The 16,817-nt window shown below is 37.6% G+C and overlaps 1 protein-coding gene across 5 annotated transcripts in view; it reads left to right on the top strand.

The window, feature by feature from the left end:
- Window positions 1-16,817, top strand: part of ATG2B (autophagy related 2B) — a 70,896-nt gene that overhangs the window by 28,097 nt on the left and 25,982 nt on the right. For 4 of the 5 annotated variants that reach the window (XR_009007501.1, XM_057543020.1, XM_007178888.3 and 1 more), the window contains 13 exons: window positions 1,983-2,178; window positions 2,466-2,608; window positions 7,026-7,183; window positions 7,584-7,756; window positions 8,239-8,389; window positions 9,382-9,581; window positions 9,751-9,831; window positions 11,000-11,106; window positions 11,269-11,361; window positions 12,557-12,627; window positions 13,030-13,106; window positions 13,353-13,556; window positions 15,134-15,275. Coding sequence is in view for 4 of the 5 variants with exons in the window: in XM_057543020.1 (XP_057399003.1) it covers window positions 1,983-2,178; window positions 2,466-2,608; window positions 7,026-7,183; window positions 7,584-7,756; window positions 8,239-8,389; window positions 9,382-9,581; window positions 9,751-9,831; window positions 11,000-11,106; window positions 11,269-11,361; window positions 12,557-12,627; window positions 13,030-13,106; window positions 13,353-13,556; window positions 15,134-15,275 (1,796 nt within the window). In the remaining variant the exon portion in view is untranslated. The remainder of the gene's footprint in view (window positions 1-1,982; window positions 2,179-2,465; window positions 2,609-7,025; window positions 7,184-7,583; window positions 7,757-8,238; window positions 8,390-9,381; window positions 9,582-9,750; window positions 9,832-10,999; window positions 11,107-11,268; window positions 11,362-12,556; window positions 12,628-13,029; window positions 13,107-13,352; window positions 13,557-15,133; window positions 15,276-16,817) is intronic. The other variant, XM_007178889.3, reaches the window with a different exon arrangement.

Below are 16,817 nucleotides of genomic sequence, written 5' to 3'. Positions count from 1 at the left end.
CACAACATTGTAAATCAACTATACTGCAATTAAAAAAATGAAACTACAGTAGGTGATACCAATGTGCAGTTGGATTTAGAGAACCACTGCTTCAGGATTTCTTAGGCAGGAGAAATCATTCTTTAAATTAGCCTGATAGTGGGCTTGGATTACTTTTTTTTTTTCTTTTTTTAAAAATTTATTTATGTGTTTTTTGGCTGCGTTGGGTTTTCGTTGCTGCGTGCGGGCTTTCTCTAGCTGCGGCGAGTGAGGGCTACTCTTTGTTGCGGTGCACAGGCTTCTCATTGCGGTGGCTTCTCTTGTGGAGCACAGGTTGTAGGTGCGTGGGCTTCAGTAGTTGTGGCATGTGGGCTCAGTAGTTGTGGCTCACAGGCTCCAGAGCACAGGCTCAGTAGTTGCGGCACACGGGCTTAGTTGCTCCACGGCATGTGGGATCTTCCCAGACCAGGGCTCTAAACCCGTGTCCCCTGCATTGTCAGACAAATTCTTAACCACTGCGCCACCAGGGAAGTCCCTTGGATTACATTTAAAAGAACTTAGTTCACCCAAAATAATGATCCTTTATTATATTGAAAACTGAGTACATGAAGCCTCTCTTAAGAATTAAAGTGATCTTTCTTGTGCCACTTTTCTACCTGCCTTCTTTTACACCCCCGTACCCTGTGTGTCAGACCTATCAGACTCCTAGGACAGGCATTGTCAGTGCACAGCTGATCATGAGCAGGAGTTTTCATCATAAGAAACGAATCTACTTCAATTAGGTAATTTGAAAGCACAGTTTACATTAGGATATCTGTAAATTAGGAAACAGTTGTTTTAGTTTATAACTAGAACCAACTGGCAATACCTTCTTAGGAAAAAAAAAGCTATTACAGATGCAACACAGCTGTTTTGTTTGAGCGTGCCGTGCCTCATCATGACGGCAGGCTGGTGGGATAAAAAGGAGACTACAAAGCCTGGTGCTAGTGACATGCTGCGGAGACTTAGGAAAGGACTGGCATTACTCTGGGGCAGAAGCTAATGTCATCAAAGGCTGTTAGCTCTTGATATTTTGGGTTTGTAGCTACAAAACACCACCAATAACACAAGCCTTTTATTATTGAAATTCCTAAAGGAAAAGATTACTTTGTTGTTGCAGTTCTGAAAATATTCTGTAATCAAACTCTCCTTCTTCCATTTGAACAATTTATATAACATGAGGTTTCTCAGGTATGCAAGTATTCCATAATAGCCGAACAGCTGGAATGTAGAAGGATTTGGTTTAATGATAATAAATAGAATTCTTAGGTAAAATTTGCTAGCTGTTAATGAAATTCAAAAAAAATTTTTGTTTAACTGATGTATAGTTGATTTACAGTACTGTGTTAGTCTCTGGTGTATGGCAAAGTGATTCAGAGAGATATATATATATATATGTATATGTGTGTGTGTGTGTATATATATATATATATATATATATATATATTACACAGAGACACATATTCTTTATCATGTTCTTTTCCATTATGGTTTATTACAGGCTATTGAATATAGTTGCCTTTGCTATACAGTAGGATCTTGTTGTTTATCTACTTTATATATAGTAGTGTGTATCTGCTACTCCTCATTTCTCTTTCCCCCACCACCTTACCCCTTTGGTAACCATAAATTTGTTTTCTATGTCTGTGAGTCTGTTTCTGTTTTGTGAATAAGTTTGGTAATGAAATTTTAAAATGACCCTTTTGTTCTCAAAAGATCAGATTTTCTAGTTATCCAAGTATAAAATGTTAATGCCCTTCTTTTATTTGCTTGTTTCATCAATTCCACGCTTTTAAGTTTACAGCATGGTCAGGAGTGGGTTGCGTTAGATATAATTAGACTTTGTAGAGAAGTTGACGCCTATCAGTAATGACTTAATCAGTGGGCTTTGTATTAGTTTGTATACAAGTTAGTTTTGCAGTTTACACTTAGATCTTGATTTTTAAAATTGTCTTTGCTATCAGAATTGTACTGAAAGTAAACCCACCAGCCATGCATTCCATTTTGGAGAGAATAGCAGCTGAGGAAGCAGAAGAGAGTGAAGGCCACTATCAGGAAGAAGAGGAAGGAGGCGCTCATTCCCTGAAAGACGTTTGTGATCTGAGAAGACCAGCCCCGTCTCCCTTCTCTTCTCGTAGAGTAATGTTTGAAAATGAACAGGTAAAATAAAAGTGTGAGCAAGCAACAAAGGAATTACCCTCTATCAGATAGCTTTTAATGCTTTATCTTTAAAAAAATACTTTGTATACTGTTTTTTGCCATATTTTTAGCTCCAAGATTGAATAATATCTATTTTTTTCCCTTGGTTAAAAGTTGCATGCTTATTTATTTGCCCACATACAAGTCGTATGGGTCGGATAAGAAAGATGCTACTACTATTTTAAATATAAAATGATTATTTGATGCTTTTTTTTTTCTTTTTTTTGCACTAAACTGTTATGTTTTAGATGGTGATGCCAGGAGACCCTGTAGAAATGACAGAGTTTCAAGATAAAGCAATCAGCAATTCTCACTATGTGCTGGAACTTACATTACCCAATATTCATATAACACTGCCTAATAAAAGCTTTTATGAGAAGCTTTATAATAGGTGAGTTTAAACACATTTAGTTGAATCTTTGGGATCGAACTTTCCTGTCTAACTGCCTCTCTACCATCCTACCTCCTTGTTTTCCCTCTTCCCCCTTTACTTTCCTTGTTTTAATATTATCAACTATTTCAGTGTACTTTGTATGGTGTTGATTATAGAACTATTACCGTTATGATGAGCTATTGTCATAGCAGAGTTTCCTAACCAGTGTGTCTGGTAACTGGGTTTCTTGTGTGTGAGATGTATTCTCTCCATCCTAGGTTGGCTGGTTGCCCTCTGTCACCTTACCACAGAGTACTGAGAAAATATCTCTTTGTGTATAATGACATGAAAAGAGGTGGGATATACTTGTATAGAGGGCCAAAAGATACTGGTGTAAAGTCAGAGTCCTAGAGTCTTTGTACAAGGAACATCCCTTCTCAGAGTCTAAAAAAAAGCACCTTGTTAGAATTAGAAACTCTAACTTATAAACTTGTCTATAAAAACTTAAATTTATTACATTTAAATACCCTTAAACGTATATACCAAGCAAATATGTTGAAATAAATGGCATTCTAGAGTAGAAAGGTCATAGACTCTGAAGATCTTGGACGATTTACCTAGTCCCCATGAGCTCCATTTCCTCACATATAAATTGGAGATGATACTTGTACAGGCCTCAGTGGGTTGTTTGGAGCATTAAATGATATAACATTTGGGAAAGTTCTGAGAACAGTGCCTGGTGAATAGTAAGTAAGAATGTTATCATTCCCACCCACTTTGGCATAGCTGAGAGGTGGTCATGTGGGTTTCTGGAAAAAGACACGTCCTTAGTGTCTGTCATCACTAGCTTCCCACATGTAAACAAGTCATCCAAATTTTTGTTAATCTTCAGAAACTGCAGACCGTTGTTTCTGCTGTAGATTTACTTGGTACCAAATAGGATTTGGATTTATACAGGATCTGACGTTTGGAAACCACTGATCTCTAGACTACTGTCCTTATTTTATAGTTGGGGTATCTCACAAGAGCTAACGAATGTGCAAGGCTAAGATTGAGCAAAATGAAACAACTAGTTCAAGGTCCATCCCAGAGGTCAGAAGGGCTTCATCCATTTCTTTCTCCTTCTGCATTGATTGAACAGGTGGCTATTGGTTAGATTGCAGCATCAGAATAGTAAAACATACCTTAAACATTCCATTTATGAATATATGTTCATTAACCACTTCTTTTTAAAATATAGGACAGGGCCTCTTTTTGATTACAAGCCACTGGTTAGAATTTTTGCTTAATGTATACCCAGAAGGCTTTGTCTACAATTCTCAGTTTCAGTTTCTTTGAAGTGGAGTGAAAAAATAGTTTCAAAGCAGTCTGAGTGCAGAATCCTTTCAGGTTTCTAAGATTTTTTTTCTCATTTCAGTCTATATACTTAAAAGTCATCAGTTAGCACAAGATTGAATTAAACTATGCTTACAATAACATACAGCTGAGATGAGCAGATTTGGGGCCAAGCACGATTTACCTGTGGTGACTATGCAAAACGTATAATTCAGCTGGTGGGAGCAGAAGTTCTCAGGTGGGCTAGGGAGTTGTCTGCCAGCAGCAAGCAGGTAGCGTGTGGGGGACGTCAGTCAGTATGGCGGGCGGGTAGCTTAAGTCAGGGACCTGGAGAGCATCTGCGCATCTGGGGAGCTGGTTCAGGGGGTGTTGCCCATGAGAGTTTCTGTTCTCTCTCACCTGCCCACTTCTCTGTCTCTCAGGCCCCTAGACTTATATAAATACTGCAGTGTTCCCCGCTGTGGATCATACACATCATATATCTAAGTTAGCATGTGAATTCTTTGCCCTCTGTTTGGCTTTGTCTATATATACATTTTTTTTTCTTTTAATTTTCAGACATTCTAAAACTTATAGGTAAGTTGCAAGTACAGTACAAAGAGCGTTTTTTCCCTGAACCATTTGAGAGTAAGTTGCTGACTTGATGTCCCTTCAGCCTTGAGCAGTTGAATGTGTATTTCTCACAAACAGGGACATTCTTCTACATGACCATAATTCAGCCATTAAAACGAAAAAATTAATATTATACATTAGCATCTAATCATCAGACCCCATTCATGTTTTGCTAAATGTCTTAATAATGCCCTTTATTATACATAAAATTTAAAAGTATCTTTCTGAGCAGGAATTATAACCAATTCTGCCTTTACTTCATACATTTGAAATATTGGTTTATTCCTTCATCAGCTGGGTCTTTTCAGAAAGATAGTCTCAGGTACAGGTAGATTTTTTTTCTATGTCAAAAATCCTTTAGAATAGAATATAAAAAATATTCTACCTGGTTTTATTAAATCAGATATTTTTGAGCTTCTATAATGTTTCAAGCTCATTGCCACGGAATCATGGTGATGTGTCCTTAAACATCTTAAGTGTTTTTTTTTTCTTGATATTAGAAACATCATTCAGTGTTTTATAGTATTATGGTATCAAGACTGTGTTTAGACCAAAATGTAAATAAGGAAAAATAGTAAAATCATATGAAACATATTTGCAGGTCATATACCATGAACTCCAGGTTTTATTTAAAGTAATAGTTTCTCTTTAACCTGTGAAGATAAGAGAATGGTTGTAGGGAATAAGGTAAAGAAAAATTTCCTGAGAAAATTCTTCATTTTATACTTTCACGCTTTATTCATATAGGAATTTAGACTAAGATCTGGATTTAGACTCTTGTTTCTTTTTTTTCAATAAATTTATTTATTTATTTTTGGCTGTGTTGGGTCTCCATTGCTACGCGCGGGCTTTTTCTAGTTGTGGCGAGCGGGGGCTACTCTTCATTGCGGAGCACGGGCTTCTCGTTGTGGTGGCTTCTCTTGTTGCAGAGCACGGGCTCTAGGCACGCGGGCTCAGTAGTTGTGGCTCGCGGGCTTAGTTGCTCCGCGGCATGTGGGATCTCTCCAGACCAGGGCTTGAACTTGTCCCCTGCATTGGCAGGCGGATTCTTAACCACTGTGCCACCAGGGAAGCCCTAGACTCTTGTTTCTTTGTTCTGTGAGTGACACGCCCAGGAGGCAGCGAGCCAAGTGAGTACCACGCAATTCTGGGCATCACTGTCAGTGTGTCTGAGGCGAGACACGCTTCTGCCCTGTGTCCCTGGTATTCTTCATCCAGTGATGCTTCCAGAAAGAGACCTTTTGGGTGGGGATTACAGTCTACTGAGAGTGGCAGTACTCAGTCCTCGTTTATACTTTCTAGGGCCTCAGAAGCTCAGGAATTGGCCCAGGAAGTTCCTAGACAAGTGGCTTCTCACAGGAAGGGCCCAGGGCTACATCATCGCTTGGCACCTTGATTGGTATTCACACTAGGCTTTATGACGAGTCTGTGCTTTTGGCAGTCCTTCCATGTGAGTCATCCACTGGTCCTTTCTTCAAACCTTCAGTGCCTGCCGTGTGACAGCCACTGTGCTAAGCACATACAAAGATGACTAAGACACAAGTCTTAGTCTAGGAAAGGGAAACAAGAAGATGGAGTAGAGTGTTACAGGTGCAGTGATTGCATTATGCACGTGAAGGATATGCTATGGGTCCAAGCCTAACAAAAATCTTTGTAGAAAACATTGTAAAGTCTCAGTTTTCATGACAACATAGAGGTGAGTGGTGGGGGTGGAGGTATCTGGGAAGGGACAAATATTTCTTTGAAAAAATAGGATGCGGTGGTAGCCTAGCTTGACGTGTATCACCCCAGTAGTCACCAGTGTTGACTTGGCTGTTCGTCTGTTCCGTTAGTTAGAAGGGTTTCCTCTCTTTATTCCCTGTTCTGTATGCTTCTTCATCTCATGCAAACTTCCCAGCGAAGCTGTGCTTTCTGTGGAAGAAAGAAAAAGCAGATATCCCTAGAGAAAGTGAGTAATGGAAGAGAACTGAATTGGGAGCTGGACGTAATCTGGGCTCTGGTTCCACTTCTCCCACTAATTAGCTGTGTGACCTTGGGCGGGTCACTTAACCTTTATGACGCAGTTTCTTCAAGTGTAAAGGGAGAATAATAATTCTGCCTTGGCTGCCCCAGAGGATTGAGGGGAGTCAAATGAGACAGTGCCTAATCTGTTATAGTTTATAGAGTGTTCTCATATACGTGAACAGTCCTTTTGTTCTTTATGGGTTTCATTTTTAATAAACCTCCTCCTTTAAGTGCATTTAGATGTATGTAATTTGATGCATATAACACTGGTGAAACTGGAAGGATATCTAATTAGATATCTAATTGTCCAGATTCCTTTCTCACTGCCCTGACAGCCATAGCAGTTATTTTTCCATTGAAAAGAAATTCCGTTTCACCATTTGGAAAATTTATTATTCATGTGACTTCCTAAAGGGATATTCTTTAGTTTGCCTTTGGTTGAAGTAGGAGTTATGTATTTATTTGTCAACTTTTGTCTTTATAGGATCTTTAACGATTTGCTGCTATGGGAACCAACAGCTCCTTCACCAGTAGAGACACTGGAAAATATTTCATATGGTGTTGGGCTTTCAGTAGCCAGTCAGCTGATTAATACCTTCAACAAAGATGGTCTTAGTCCACTTAAATCTGCAGTTCCCTGTGGTAATATGTTTTAAATTTCTTCTGAATTAAAATGCCTGGTTTATCAATAAACAAAGTAGTAACCTTTTAAATTGATGGATTTAAAAATGTGTCTTTGGTGTTTTCCACTTATAACTATTTTATAATATCTTTTAGTAATTTACAGTATTTCCCCACTTCTAGCTATTTATTAAGAATGTTATTAATTAAGTGTTATTTTTATAGTGATAGTATATTCATTTTCTGAAGTTCAGTGGTAAAGAGAAAGACAGTACATTTTTATTGTCATTACCAGATTCTTTGTAAAAATAAACAGGTTGTAAAATAAGCAAATATTCTTGTGATAAAGTTCAAGTTTGAATGCTGCTTTGTGTTAATAAGCTGTTAGAACAGCTGTAATTGTGCAATTTATTTCTCATAGATGAGGAAAGTGGATCTGAGGAAGAGACTTTGCAGTATTTTTCCACTGTTGATCCCAATTATCGTTCTCGTAGGAAGAAAAAACTAGACTCTCAGAACAAGAACTCGCAGAGTTTTCTGTCAGTTCTTCTGTGCATTAATCATGGGTTAACGGCAGTGTTTACAGATGTAAAGGTAAGGATTTACAAATCCAAAGTGATTTTTCAAGTGCATCTTATTATAACTCTAGCACGATATACTCATTCAGTGATTGAGGTAGTTCGAGGTTGTTTCAGTGGCTGATGAAGGTCCGTTTTCTGAGGCGCGCCACGATGACGGCAGCTTTGGAAATTGAGCTTTCGTGGCAGATCAAAAGGCAAACATTATAAGGACCTTCTTTTGGAAAACGTGCTGGTCCCACTCCCGAGGTGGTAACAGTAATTTATCTATTCTAAAGGGTGATGAAGTACCGAGGTTCATCTGGCAGAAGAGGCCCGGCCTAGTGTTTAATTATTCAGTTTTTAATACCACCATGTTGGATGGTTCAAGAATCAGACCACTTTGCTGCAGTGTGGGAGATCCTCCTAACCTGAATCAAGGAGGAGCATCTCAAGGGTCATTCTTACTTTTCTGCATTTAATTAATGGCGTCTCTGTTTTTTCTGATCTTCTTATTAGCAAGATAATGGAGATCTGCTGGAAAACAAGCATGGTGAATTCTGGTTAGAATTCAACAATGGTTCGTTATTTTGTGTGACAAAATATGAAGGTTTTGATGACAAGCACTATATCTGCCTTCATTGTAGCAGTTTCAGTCTCTATCACAGAGGTAGGACAAATGTTAAATATGTGTGTTTTGTTCACTTCTGGTTAGACATGTTTAAATTTTGCTTGATAAAGAAAGTCTGCTGAGAACAGAACTCTTAACATTAGAAATTATTTTCTGTAGGGTGTTCTGATTCCGCTGGCAAAGTAATAATTATTGTAAATTAGAAGTTGACTTTATGTTCTTTTTTTGAAACAACTTATATTGTGATATAATTCACATACCATGTAATTCACCCGTTTAAAATATACATTTCAGTGGTTTTTAGTATTCCATAGAGTTGTGTAACCATCATCATAGTCAACTTTAGAGCATTTTCATCAACCCCCCACAAGAAGTCTGCACCTTTGAGCTGTAAACCCCCAGTCCTGCAGTCCCCTCTAGCCTCAAGAAACCACTGATTTACTCTCCGTCTCTATGGATTTGCATATTCTGGCTGTTTCATATAAATGGTATCATACAATAGAAGGTCTTTTGTGATTGGCATCCTGACATGATGTTTTCAAGGTTAATCCAAATGTATCAGTTTTTTATTCCTTTTTATTGCCAAGGAATATCCCATTTTATGGATATACCATATCTTATTATACATTGATCAGTTGATGGGACTTTACATTCTTTATTTTCTCTTAAGTGGTATTTCCTTTTGGTAACAAATACAGAATTTGCTCTTCTTTGAGCACATTCCTTGTGTTACTTTGTGAATAGAAATGAGATACTTACACATTCTTAATGTTTATTAAATTTTCCTATTTAAATTTAACTTTTCTAGCATTTCAGATCTCAAATTTTTTTTTCTAACTTGGATAGTCACTTATACCAACATTAGTAGAGGAGAATGAATTATTAATGTCAAGCTGGTTCTTGGTCATTTTTGCCTCCAGGGTTATGTTATATTCAATGGAAGTACATGGATTTTTGTTTTGAGTTACAGAAGCTCGTGAATTAATTTCAGATAATCATTTTGTTATCTTGTCACCTCATTGTGGATATAGGCATAGTGGATGGAGCAACTCCTTCTGCAGAAACACGACTGCCCAGTTCAACCCGACCGCATTGGTTAGAACCTACTATTTATTCCTCTGAAGAAGATGGCCTCAGTCGAGCTTCTTCAGATGGTGTTGGAGGAGACACTTTGAATATGCTCTCTGTTGCAGTTAAAATATTGTCTGATAAATCAGAGTCCAATACAAAGGTGTGTGTTTTGTACTTTTATACCATTAAGTACTTGCTGCTGATTTGATTACTAGTTAATAAAAATGATGGCATAAATGCAACACATTTATTTTCTTAGAAAAACTTTTCAAGTTTTCAACCAGAGGGTTATGCAGGTAATAAATGTAATTCTTCGTGTTGCTCTGTAGGAATTTCTCATTGCTGTGGGACTGAAAGGAGCCACTCTCCAGCATAGAATGCTTCCTTCCGGGCTTAGCTGGCATGAGCAGGTAAGAGAGCTGTGATGTATATGTATTGATTTATTTTTTACTTTATGTTGATATATAATACACATACTGAAAAGTTCACAAATCATAAATATTCAGTGCTCATCGAATTTTCATGAAATAAATACTCCTATATAAATACCACCTCTTATGTTAGGAAATAGAACATTATCACCACCCCAGAATGTAATTGATTTTTTACCTTAAAGTTTGGTCCTTAAACATCTCAAAGACAAAATTATGTTTTGTCATTAAAGGGAAGGGACCTATAGAGTGCCTGGCATAGAGGAGAATAAATGAGTGTTGACTTGCACTTATAACTGTATATTCTTTAAGTGCCATAATTTCAGAATTATCCCCTAGGCCAACAGTATACACTGAGGCATTTATAAGGAATTCTGTAATTAATTTCCAGTGTAATAACTGTATTTGGTTAATTACATTTTTTCAAAGGAAACTTTGGGTAAGAAGTTAACTCTTCTTTATATGAGAATGAAAACTAGCACACTATGATTCTTGTTCATTTTCCTTACAAAGAGAAACCTTTTCTTTGTGCTTGGAAAATAATAAATTATTTTAAACTTGAATGCTTTCAGAAACATTCTGAAACATAAAATACATATATAGAGAGAATAAATAGAGCAGGGGTAGAGAGATGGTTAGTCAACTGGCTGGCTGTAAGAGAGAGATTTAGCCTGACTTTTTTATTTAGATAGAAATATAGAGTAGATGTTGGTGAGAAGGACTGGTTTTCAGACTGATCTGGGTATAAATTAAGGAACAGGAACTTCTCCCAACAATGGGTTTTATAGAAAACCAGATGGAGAGTTTTAAACGGTCTTTGGCAAAATTTGTTTTTTTCAAAAGAATAATTCCAAGCAAAGTAATGTTGAAAGTATATTATACATACTTGGTTAGTTTCATAGGATATGATTTTTCCAAGATCTCTGTAGCATTGCAATTGTTCGATGGGCCTCTTCATTTCAAATTCTAGTTTGGCAAATACTTTTTGAAATGAATTCCTTCAAATGATGATTTTCTTTTAACATTATGATTTTCCACTAAATGGTTGTTTTTTTTGTGAGCTGTTTTATTTCATGTTGGTATTAAGGATATCATATCAAAAATTTTTTTTTCTAAAGCAGGGCATTTTATATTTTTGTGATTATAGATTTTATACTTCTTGAATATTGCTGATGAACCTGTTCTGGGATACAGTCCTCCCACTTCATTTACGACCTTTCATGTTCATCTCTGGAGCTGTGCACTTGATTATAGGTTAGTTCATAAATGGAGCGAAACAAAGTTTTAGTCTTTAAAATATGTACTAAGTTGTGAGAAACATACGTAATTCAGTAGAGTTAAGGTTCAAAATGCTCTTTAAAGGGAGTTTCTCTTTTTGCAGCAGACTAATGTTCTCTTGTTTCTTTGTGGTAATAGGCCTCTTTATTTGCCAATCCGATCTCTTCTTACTGTTGAAACATTCAGCGTTTCAAGTAGTGTTGCCTTGGATAAATCATCTTCTACTCTCAGGTACTGTGTAAACCTCGCTGTCTACTAAATGCAGCTGTTCAGAACATACTGGCAGAGCTTTATCTCAACCCTTTGATTAAAGTCTCAATCTTTGTTAAAAGCAACATTCTTTTACTATTAGTCATGTTCCTTTATCCAAGTTTTCAGTTTTTCTTTCTCAGATGATTCGTCCCACCTCTTCAATTCATTACTGTATTTCATTTTTAGGGAGAAAATTAATTCTTGAGATTGTTGGTTAACTTTTTAAAATATTTATATGTAAACTTTCCGTAATACCTGATACACTTTATTTTCCTAATTTAAACCTTATGAATTTGGGCATCTGTTAAAATTGCTGAAAGTTTAAAATTGATTTGAGCAGATGATTTAATCTCATTTATGCCATTTAAATGTTTCTAGTACTCATAAACAGTGAGTTTTAAAGAAATGTTAGGGACTTCCCTGGTGGCGCAGTGGTTAAGAATCCGCCTTCCAATGCAGGGGACATGGGTTCGATCCCTGGTCGGGGAACTAGGATCCCACATGCTGCGGGGCAACTAAGCCCGCACCACAGCTAGAGAGCCGACGTGCTCTGGAGCCTGCGCACCACAACTAGAGAGAAGCCCGCGCACCGCAACGAAAGACCCCGCATTTTGCAGATCCCGTGTGCCGCGACTAAGACCCAGCACAGCCAAAGATAGATAAAAAAATAAAGAAATATTAAAAAAATAAAGAAATGTTAGGCGACATTTGTAAGTTAGAAACTGCATATGACTTTGATCATATTTATATCAGAAAGAATGGTACAGCTAAGTATACAGTGATCATGCAGCCATATATTCAAGGTTAGTTTTTGTTTTTGTTTTTAAATTATTAGCACCTTTAATTATTATTTATTTATTTATTTTGGCTGTGTTGGGTCTTCGTTTCTGTACGAGGGCTTCCTCTAGTTGCGGCAAGCAGGGGCCACTCTTCATCGCGGTGCGCGGGCCTCTCACTGTCGTGGCCTCTCTTGTTGCGGAGCACAGGCTCCAGACGCGCAGGCTCACTAGTTGTGGCTCACGGGCCCAGTTGCTCCGCGGCATGTGGGATCCTCCCAGACCAGGGCTCAAACCCGTGTCCCCTGCATTGGCAGGCAGACTCTCAACCACTGCGCCACCAGGGAAGCCCCTAAGGTTAGTTTTTTAGATCTTGATTTTATCTTTTTTTGGCCCAGAATAATCTTGGATGAAGCTGCTTTACACCTGTCTGACAAGTGTAATACTGTCACTATAAATCTGAATAGAGGTAAGAGTTAAAAAACAAAATCTGGGATAGATGAATCCTCTTTTATTTTTTGCATCTGAACATTTTTAAGCATTTTAACTCTAGAATAATGCCAGTGAACTAAGGATCTTGTCAGTCTGAATATTGTAATACCAGTTTGTAATATCAATAACATTGGTGAAATGCATCAAATTATGTATACTCTTGTTTATTTAATAGAAGGCAGATTTTGTTTCTAACTAAAAATAAAGTGAACTGTAGGATTTTTGTAGGATGAAACTATGTTTCCATTACATTATAAGTATTTGTAGTGCTACCTGCCATGAATTTTAAAGAAACGCTAGTTTTATTAGGTGTTTGTTGGATAAGCATTTTTTGAAAGTTATACTCAGATATTTTATTAATTACTTTAAAAAATTTTAGATTATGTTCGTGTGATGGATATGGGGCTTTTGGAATTAACCATAACTGCAGTGAAGTCTGATTCTGATGGAGAGCAAGTAAGTTATTAAAATAAATGGATACTTTTATTTAAGTCCTTTGTTTTATAGAAGAGACTAAAAACAACCTGAACTTACTGTAAAATTATTTTTCCACTTACCTAATTTTAGTCAGAAATAGATAAAATATTTTAAAGTTAAGATTGAGTTATTATAAACGCATGTTTCCTATGGCAAGACAAATTATCATATTATATTTTATTTAATGTAAACCTATGCAAACATTTTTTTCTCTTGTTTTGGTAGACATTTTTATCCTTTTTTCCGTGTCCTGTCCAGACTGAGCCACACTTTGAATTACACTGTTCGAGTGACGTTGTCCATATTAGAACGTGCTCGGACTCTTGTGCTGCATTAATGAATCTCATTCAGTACATTGCAAGCTACGGGGACTTACATGCGGCTAACAAGGCGGACGTGAAGCCCGGAGCCCCACAAAGAAAGATGAAGGTACAGCTGCCAGCCTCATTCATTAGAACTCACTCACCCCCAACTCATTCCAGACATGCGAGTGACCTGTACATCGGCGAGGTCTTCTTGACAGTCATAGGGTAGAAAGGAAACTTTGAATAATCATCTATCTATTCTTACTTTCAGGGTGATGGGGTCTAGAAAAGTGATTCCATGGGCCTTTCTGGAAAACCATTCTACTGTTTGATGCTCTGTTTCAGAACATTAATCTTCTCAACCAACATACATTTTCCCAGACTTAAGTTATTTTCATATGTCCTCAGGGAAGAAAGAAAACATTTATCATGTGAGAGTCTGTCATATGCAAGTTGTATGTAAAAATGCTATGAGAAGGTAGATGGCAGGAATTAGTATTATTACCAGAAGACTTATTTATATGATATTATCTTTCATATTTGTTATCTACAGTTCTATCCAGTTTTCAGTATACTTTCTCATATGTGATTTCCTCTTACCCAGTGCAGTTGAGAGGTTAAAGATTATCATCTCTGTTTAGTAGATGAATAAGTTAAGACCCAGAGAACTTAGGTAATTTGCCCTAATTAGTAGCAGACACAGCAAAAATATGCAGATATTTGGATTCCCAGTTCATTGCTTTCTTATGCCCCCAGCTGTCACCTCTCTGCCCTCTCATATGTCCAGATAGAACAATGTCCAGTTTGTTTAGCATTTACTTTTTTTCAGTCTTTTTATTCTTCTTCATGGCCTCTTCTGTGAACAGAATTCTCAGTCCCCTTAGGTCAATAGATCCTTCAGTAAGGGTCTGACAGGCCTTGCATTATCTTTCGTTCACGCTGATCTTACACCTCATTTGTGTTACGCTTCTGTTTTTGTTTCCTTGCTCCTGCTGTATTCTCCCTAATACAAAAGTGATTTATGATACTCTCTCTCTACTGTTTCTTCTCTTTTGTTCTCCAGTTTATTAAAAGTTATTTTAAATTATCCCTTTCAAATGAGATCTTTCCATTTTAGAGTCATGCTGACATTTTAAAAGCATGGTTTGGATTTAATGAATCCACGGTTCACTAACAAAAATGGTTAAGCATCAATGTTGGAATTGAACTCCACAAATCACCATTTAGTAGATTTCCCCTCTCATGTTATACCCCCTACTGTCTTTAGGTGTCTATTTGTTCCAAGAAATGAGGCTCTACCTACAGTGGCTTTGTCTCAGAGGGTGAAGGTCATGGCAGCCATCAGGTGTGAGCAGATCAGACTCTCTACAGAGAGACCCCCCCACCCCCCCAGCTTCACTGCAATGTTTTTCACCTTCCTTCTCTTCGAATGTATTACCTCTTCAAGATTCAGTTCACTGTGCCGGCTTTGAGATGATAACACATTTATTTCTATTTGCCAGTAGTTGTTGGGGTGAAAATGCTGATACTAAAGACTTAAAATGAAAATGTAACACCTGCTGAGAGAATATAGAAAAATGATGTGTTCCTGTTTTTGGTGTTTTTGTGAAATGTAGTATATTTCTAGGACAAAATAAACGTTGAGTAATTTGCTTTTTAGAGCATTTTCAAGTTGATTTTAATTAGGGTTTTTGGTTGTAGGTAGATTCCGCTGGTCGGTCATCCTCACGTGGTCCAGTACTTCCTGAAGCAGATCAACAAATACTACGAGATTTGATGAGTGACGCTATGGAGGAAATTGACACGCAAGAGGCTGCTGCGTCTGTAAAACCGCAGTCTAATGGTGAGACAGACCAGGACTTCTTCCTGGGAGCTGTGATGCTGTAGTTGAGGCTGCCATTGTTTGTGTTCTTACAAGTCCTCAATAAGTAGCTCACTAAAGAAAAGACAGGTCTGAGTGTTGGTGGATATCTATTAGTCAGTCAGCTTGTGTTTACTGAATGTTTAGTAGATAAATAATACGGGCCAGAGTGTTACGGGGGGTGGTGACAGATAAAGTGGAAGACAAGGCTTAGTGGAAGACAAGGCTTATGTTCCCTGCTAGCTCATGGTCTAGTGCAGCAAACTGGCACTGAACCAGACTGAGGCTAGTGCTTAGAACCATCAAGAGGTGATGTAAGAAAACACTTCAGAATGTAGTGTGCACTCTAGTCACTGGTTGGAAAGGATTTGGAATCCCTTCATTAGACTTCAGTGAAAATGAGATGAGTTGGCTTTTAAAAAGTGTGTAGGACCTAGGCTTGTAGAGGGGAGAGAGAAGATAATCTTGGCAAGGTCACTAACATCAGCAGAGGCCCAGAGGCATGTATGAGCCTTAATGATCTAGTAACTCAGGCTATTAACACTGGAACAAAAGTTCCCTTCTTGTCGAAAAGAATTAGGCAGTAATGTTAGATAAGCAGGGAGGAACCAGACAGAGAGCTTTAAAGCCAAGTGGAAGCATCTAAATATTTTGAAGTATCTATCTAAAAATATTTTTTTTCTAATTGGCTGAACATAGCTATTTCTATATGTTGTGAGATCTTAATTTTTAAAAATTATTTCATAGTGTTATAGAAGTTTAGCATTCAGTGTTGCTTTCATTCTAATTTAGAATAAATTAGAGCTAAGGAAGCAAATGGGAACTTTTAGCTCCCTATGTACTAACATTATTTGTAATAAATGTTAGCAGCTAACCTCCTCATGTGGGAAAGAATGTTTAATGAATATTTACCGAGCAGCTTCCACACACAAGACCCTGTACTGGACACTGAGCACTTACAAGGATGGGTGGGCTCAAAGTGCTACCGTAGGAGAATTTAAAGTCTAGTCTGTGAGCTTTCCGAGGCTAAGATGTCGCCGTACTCATCTTAGTGTTCTTAGTTCATATCGCAGGGTTTGGTTTGAATGAATGAATGGAGAAAGAATTAGTGAATCTATGGAATTCCCTGGCAGTCCAGTGGTTAGGACTCCATGCTTCCACCGCAGGGGACATGGGTTTGATCCCTGATCGGGGGAACTAAGATCCCACATACTATGCAGTGCGGCCACAAAAAAAAAAGAAAAGAAAAGAAAAGAATTAGTGAATCTAATATATAATATAAATGTATAAAAAATATATGTTCACATACAGATTTTTGCACACATGTAGCCTTTTGTGAACTTCATATTGTGAGAGCTACCTGAGAACAGGTGTCCCATTTGGGTATCCAGTGCCCCCAAGGAGTCTTTTTATTGCTTGGAATCATTCCCTGGCCTAAGACATGCTTGGCAACTGTTTCCCCCACCCCTTCCCTGAGCAGAGACTTCCTATAGTTTTAGGTGAGACGTTGCTAGATGTAACTGT

This window comes from Balaenoptera acutorostrata, chromosome 3, assembly GCF_949987535.1.
Source record: "Balaenoptera acutorostrata chromosome 3, mBalAcu1.1, whole genome shotgun sequence".
NCBI classification, from domain to species: Eukaryota; Metazoa; Chordata; class Mammalia; order Artiodactyla; family Balaenopteridae; genus Balaenoptera; species Balaenoptera acutorostrata.
Note: the sequence above shows the minus strand (reverse complement) of the source record. Positions and strands in the feature narration are given on the sequence as shown.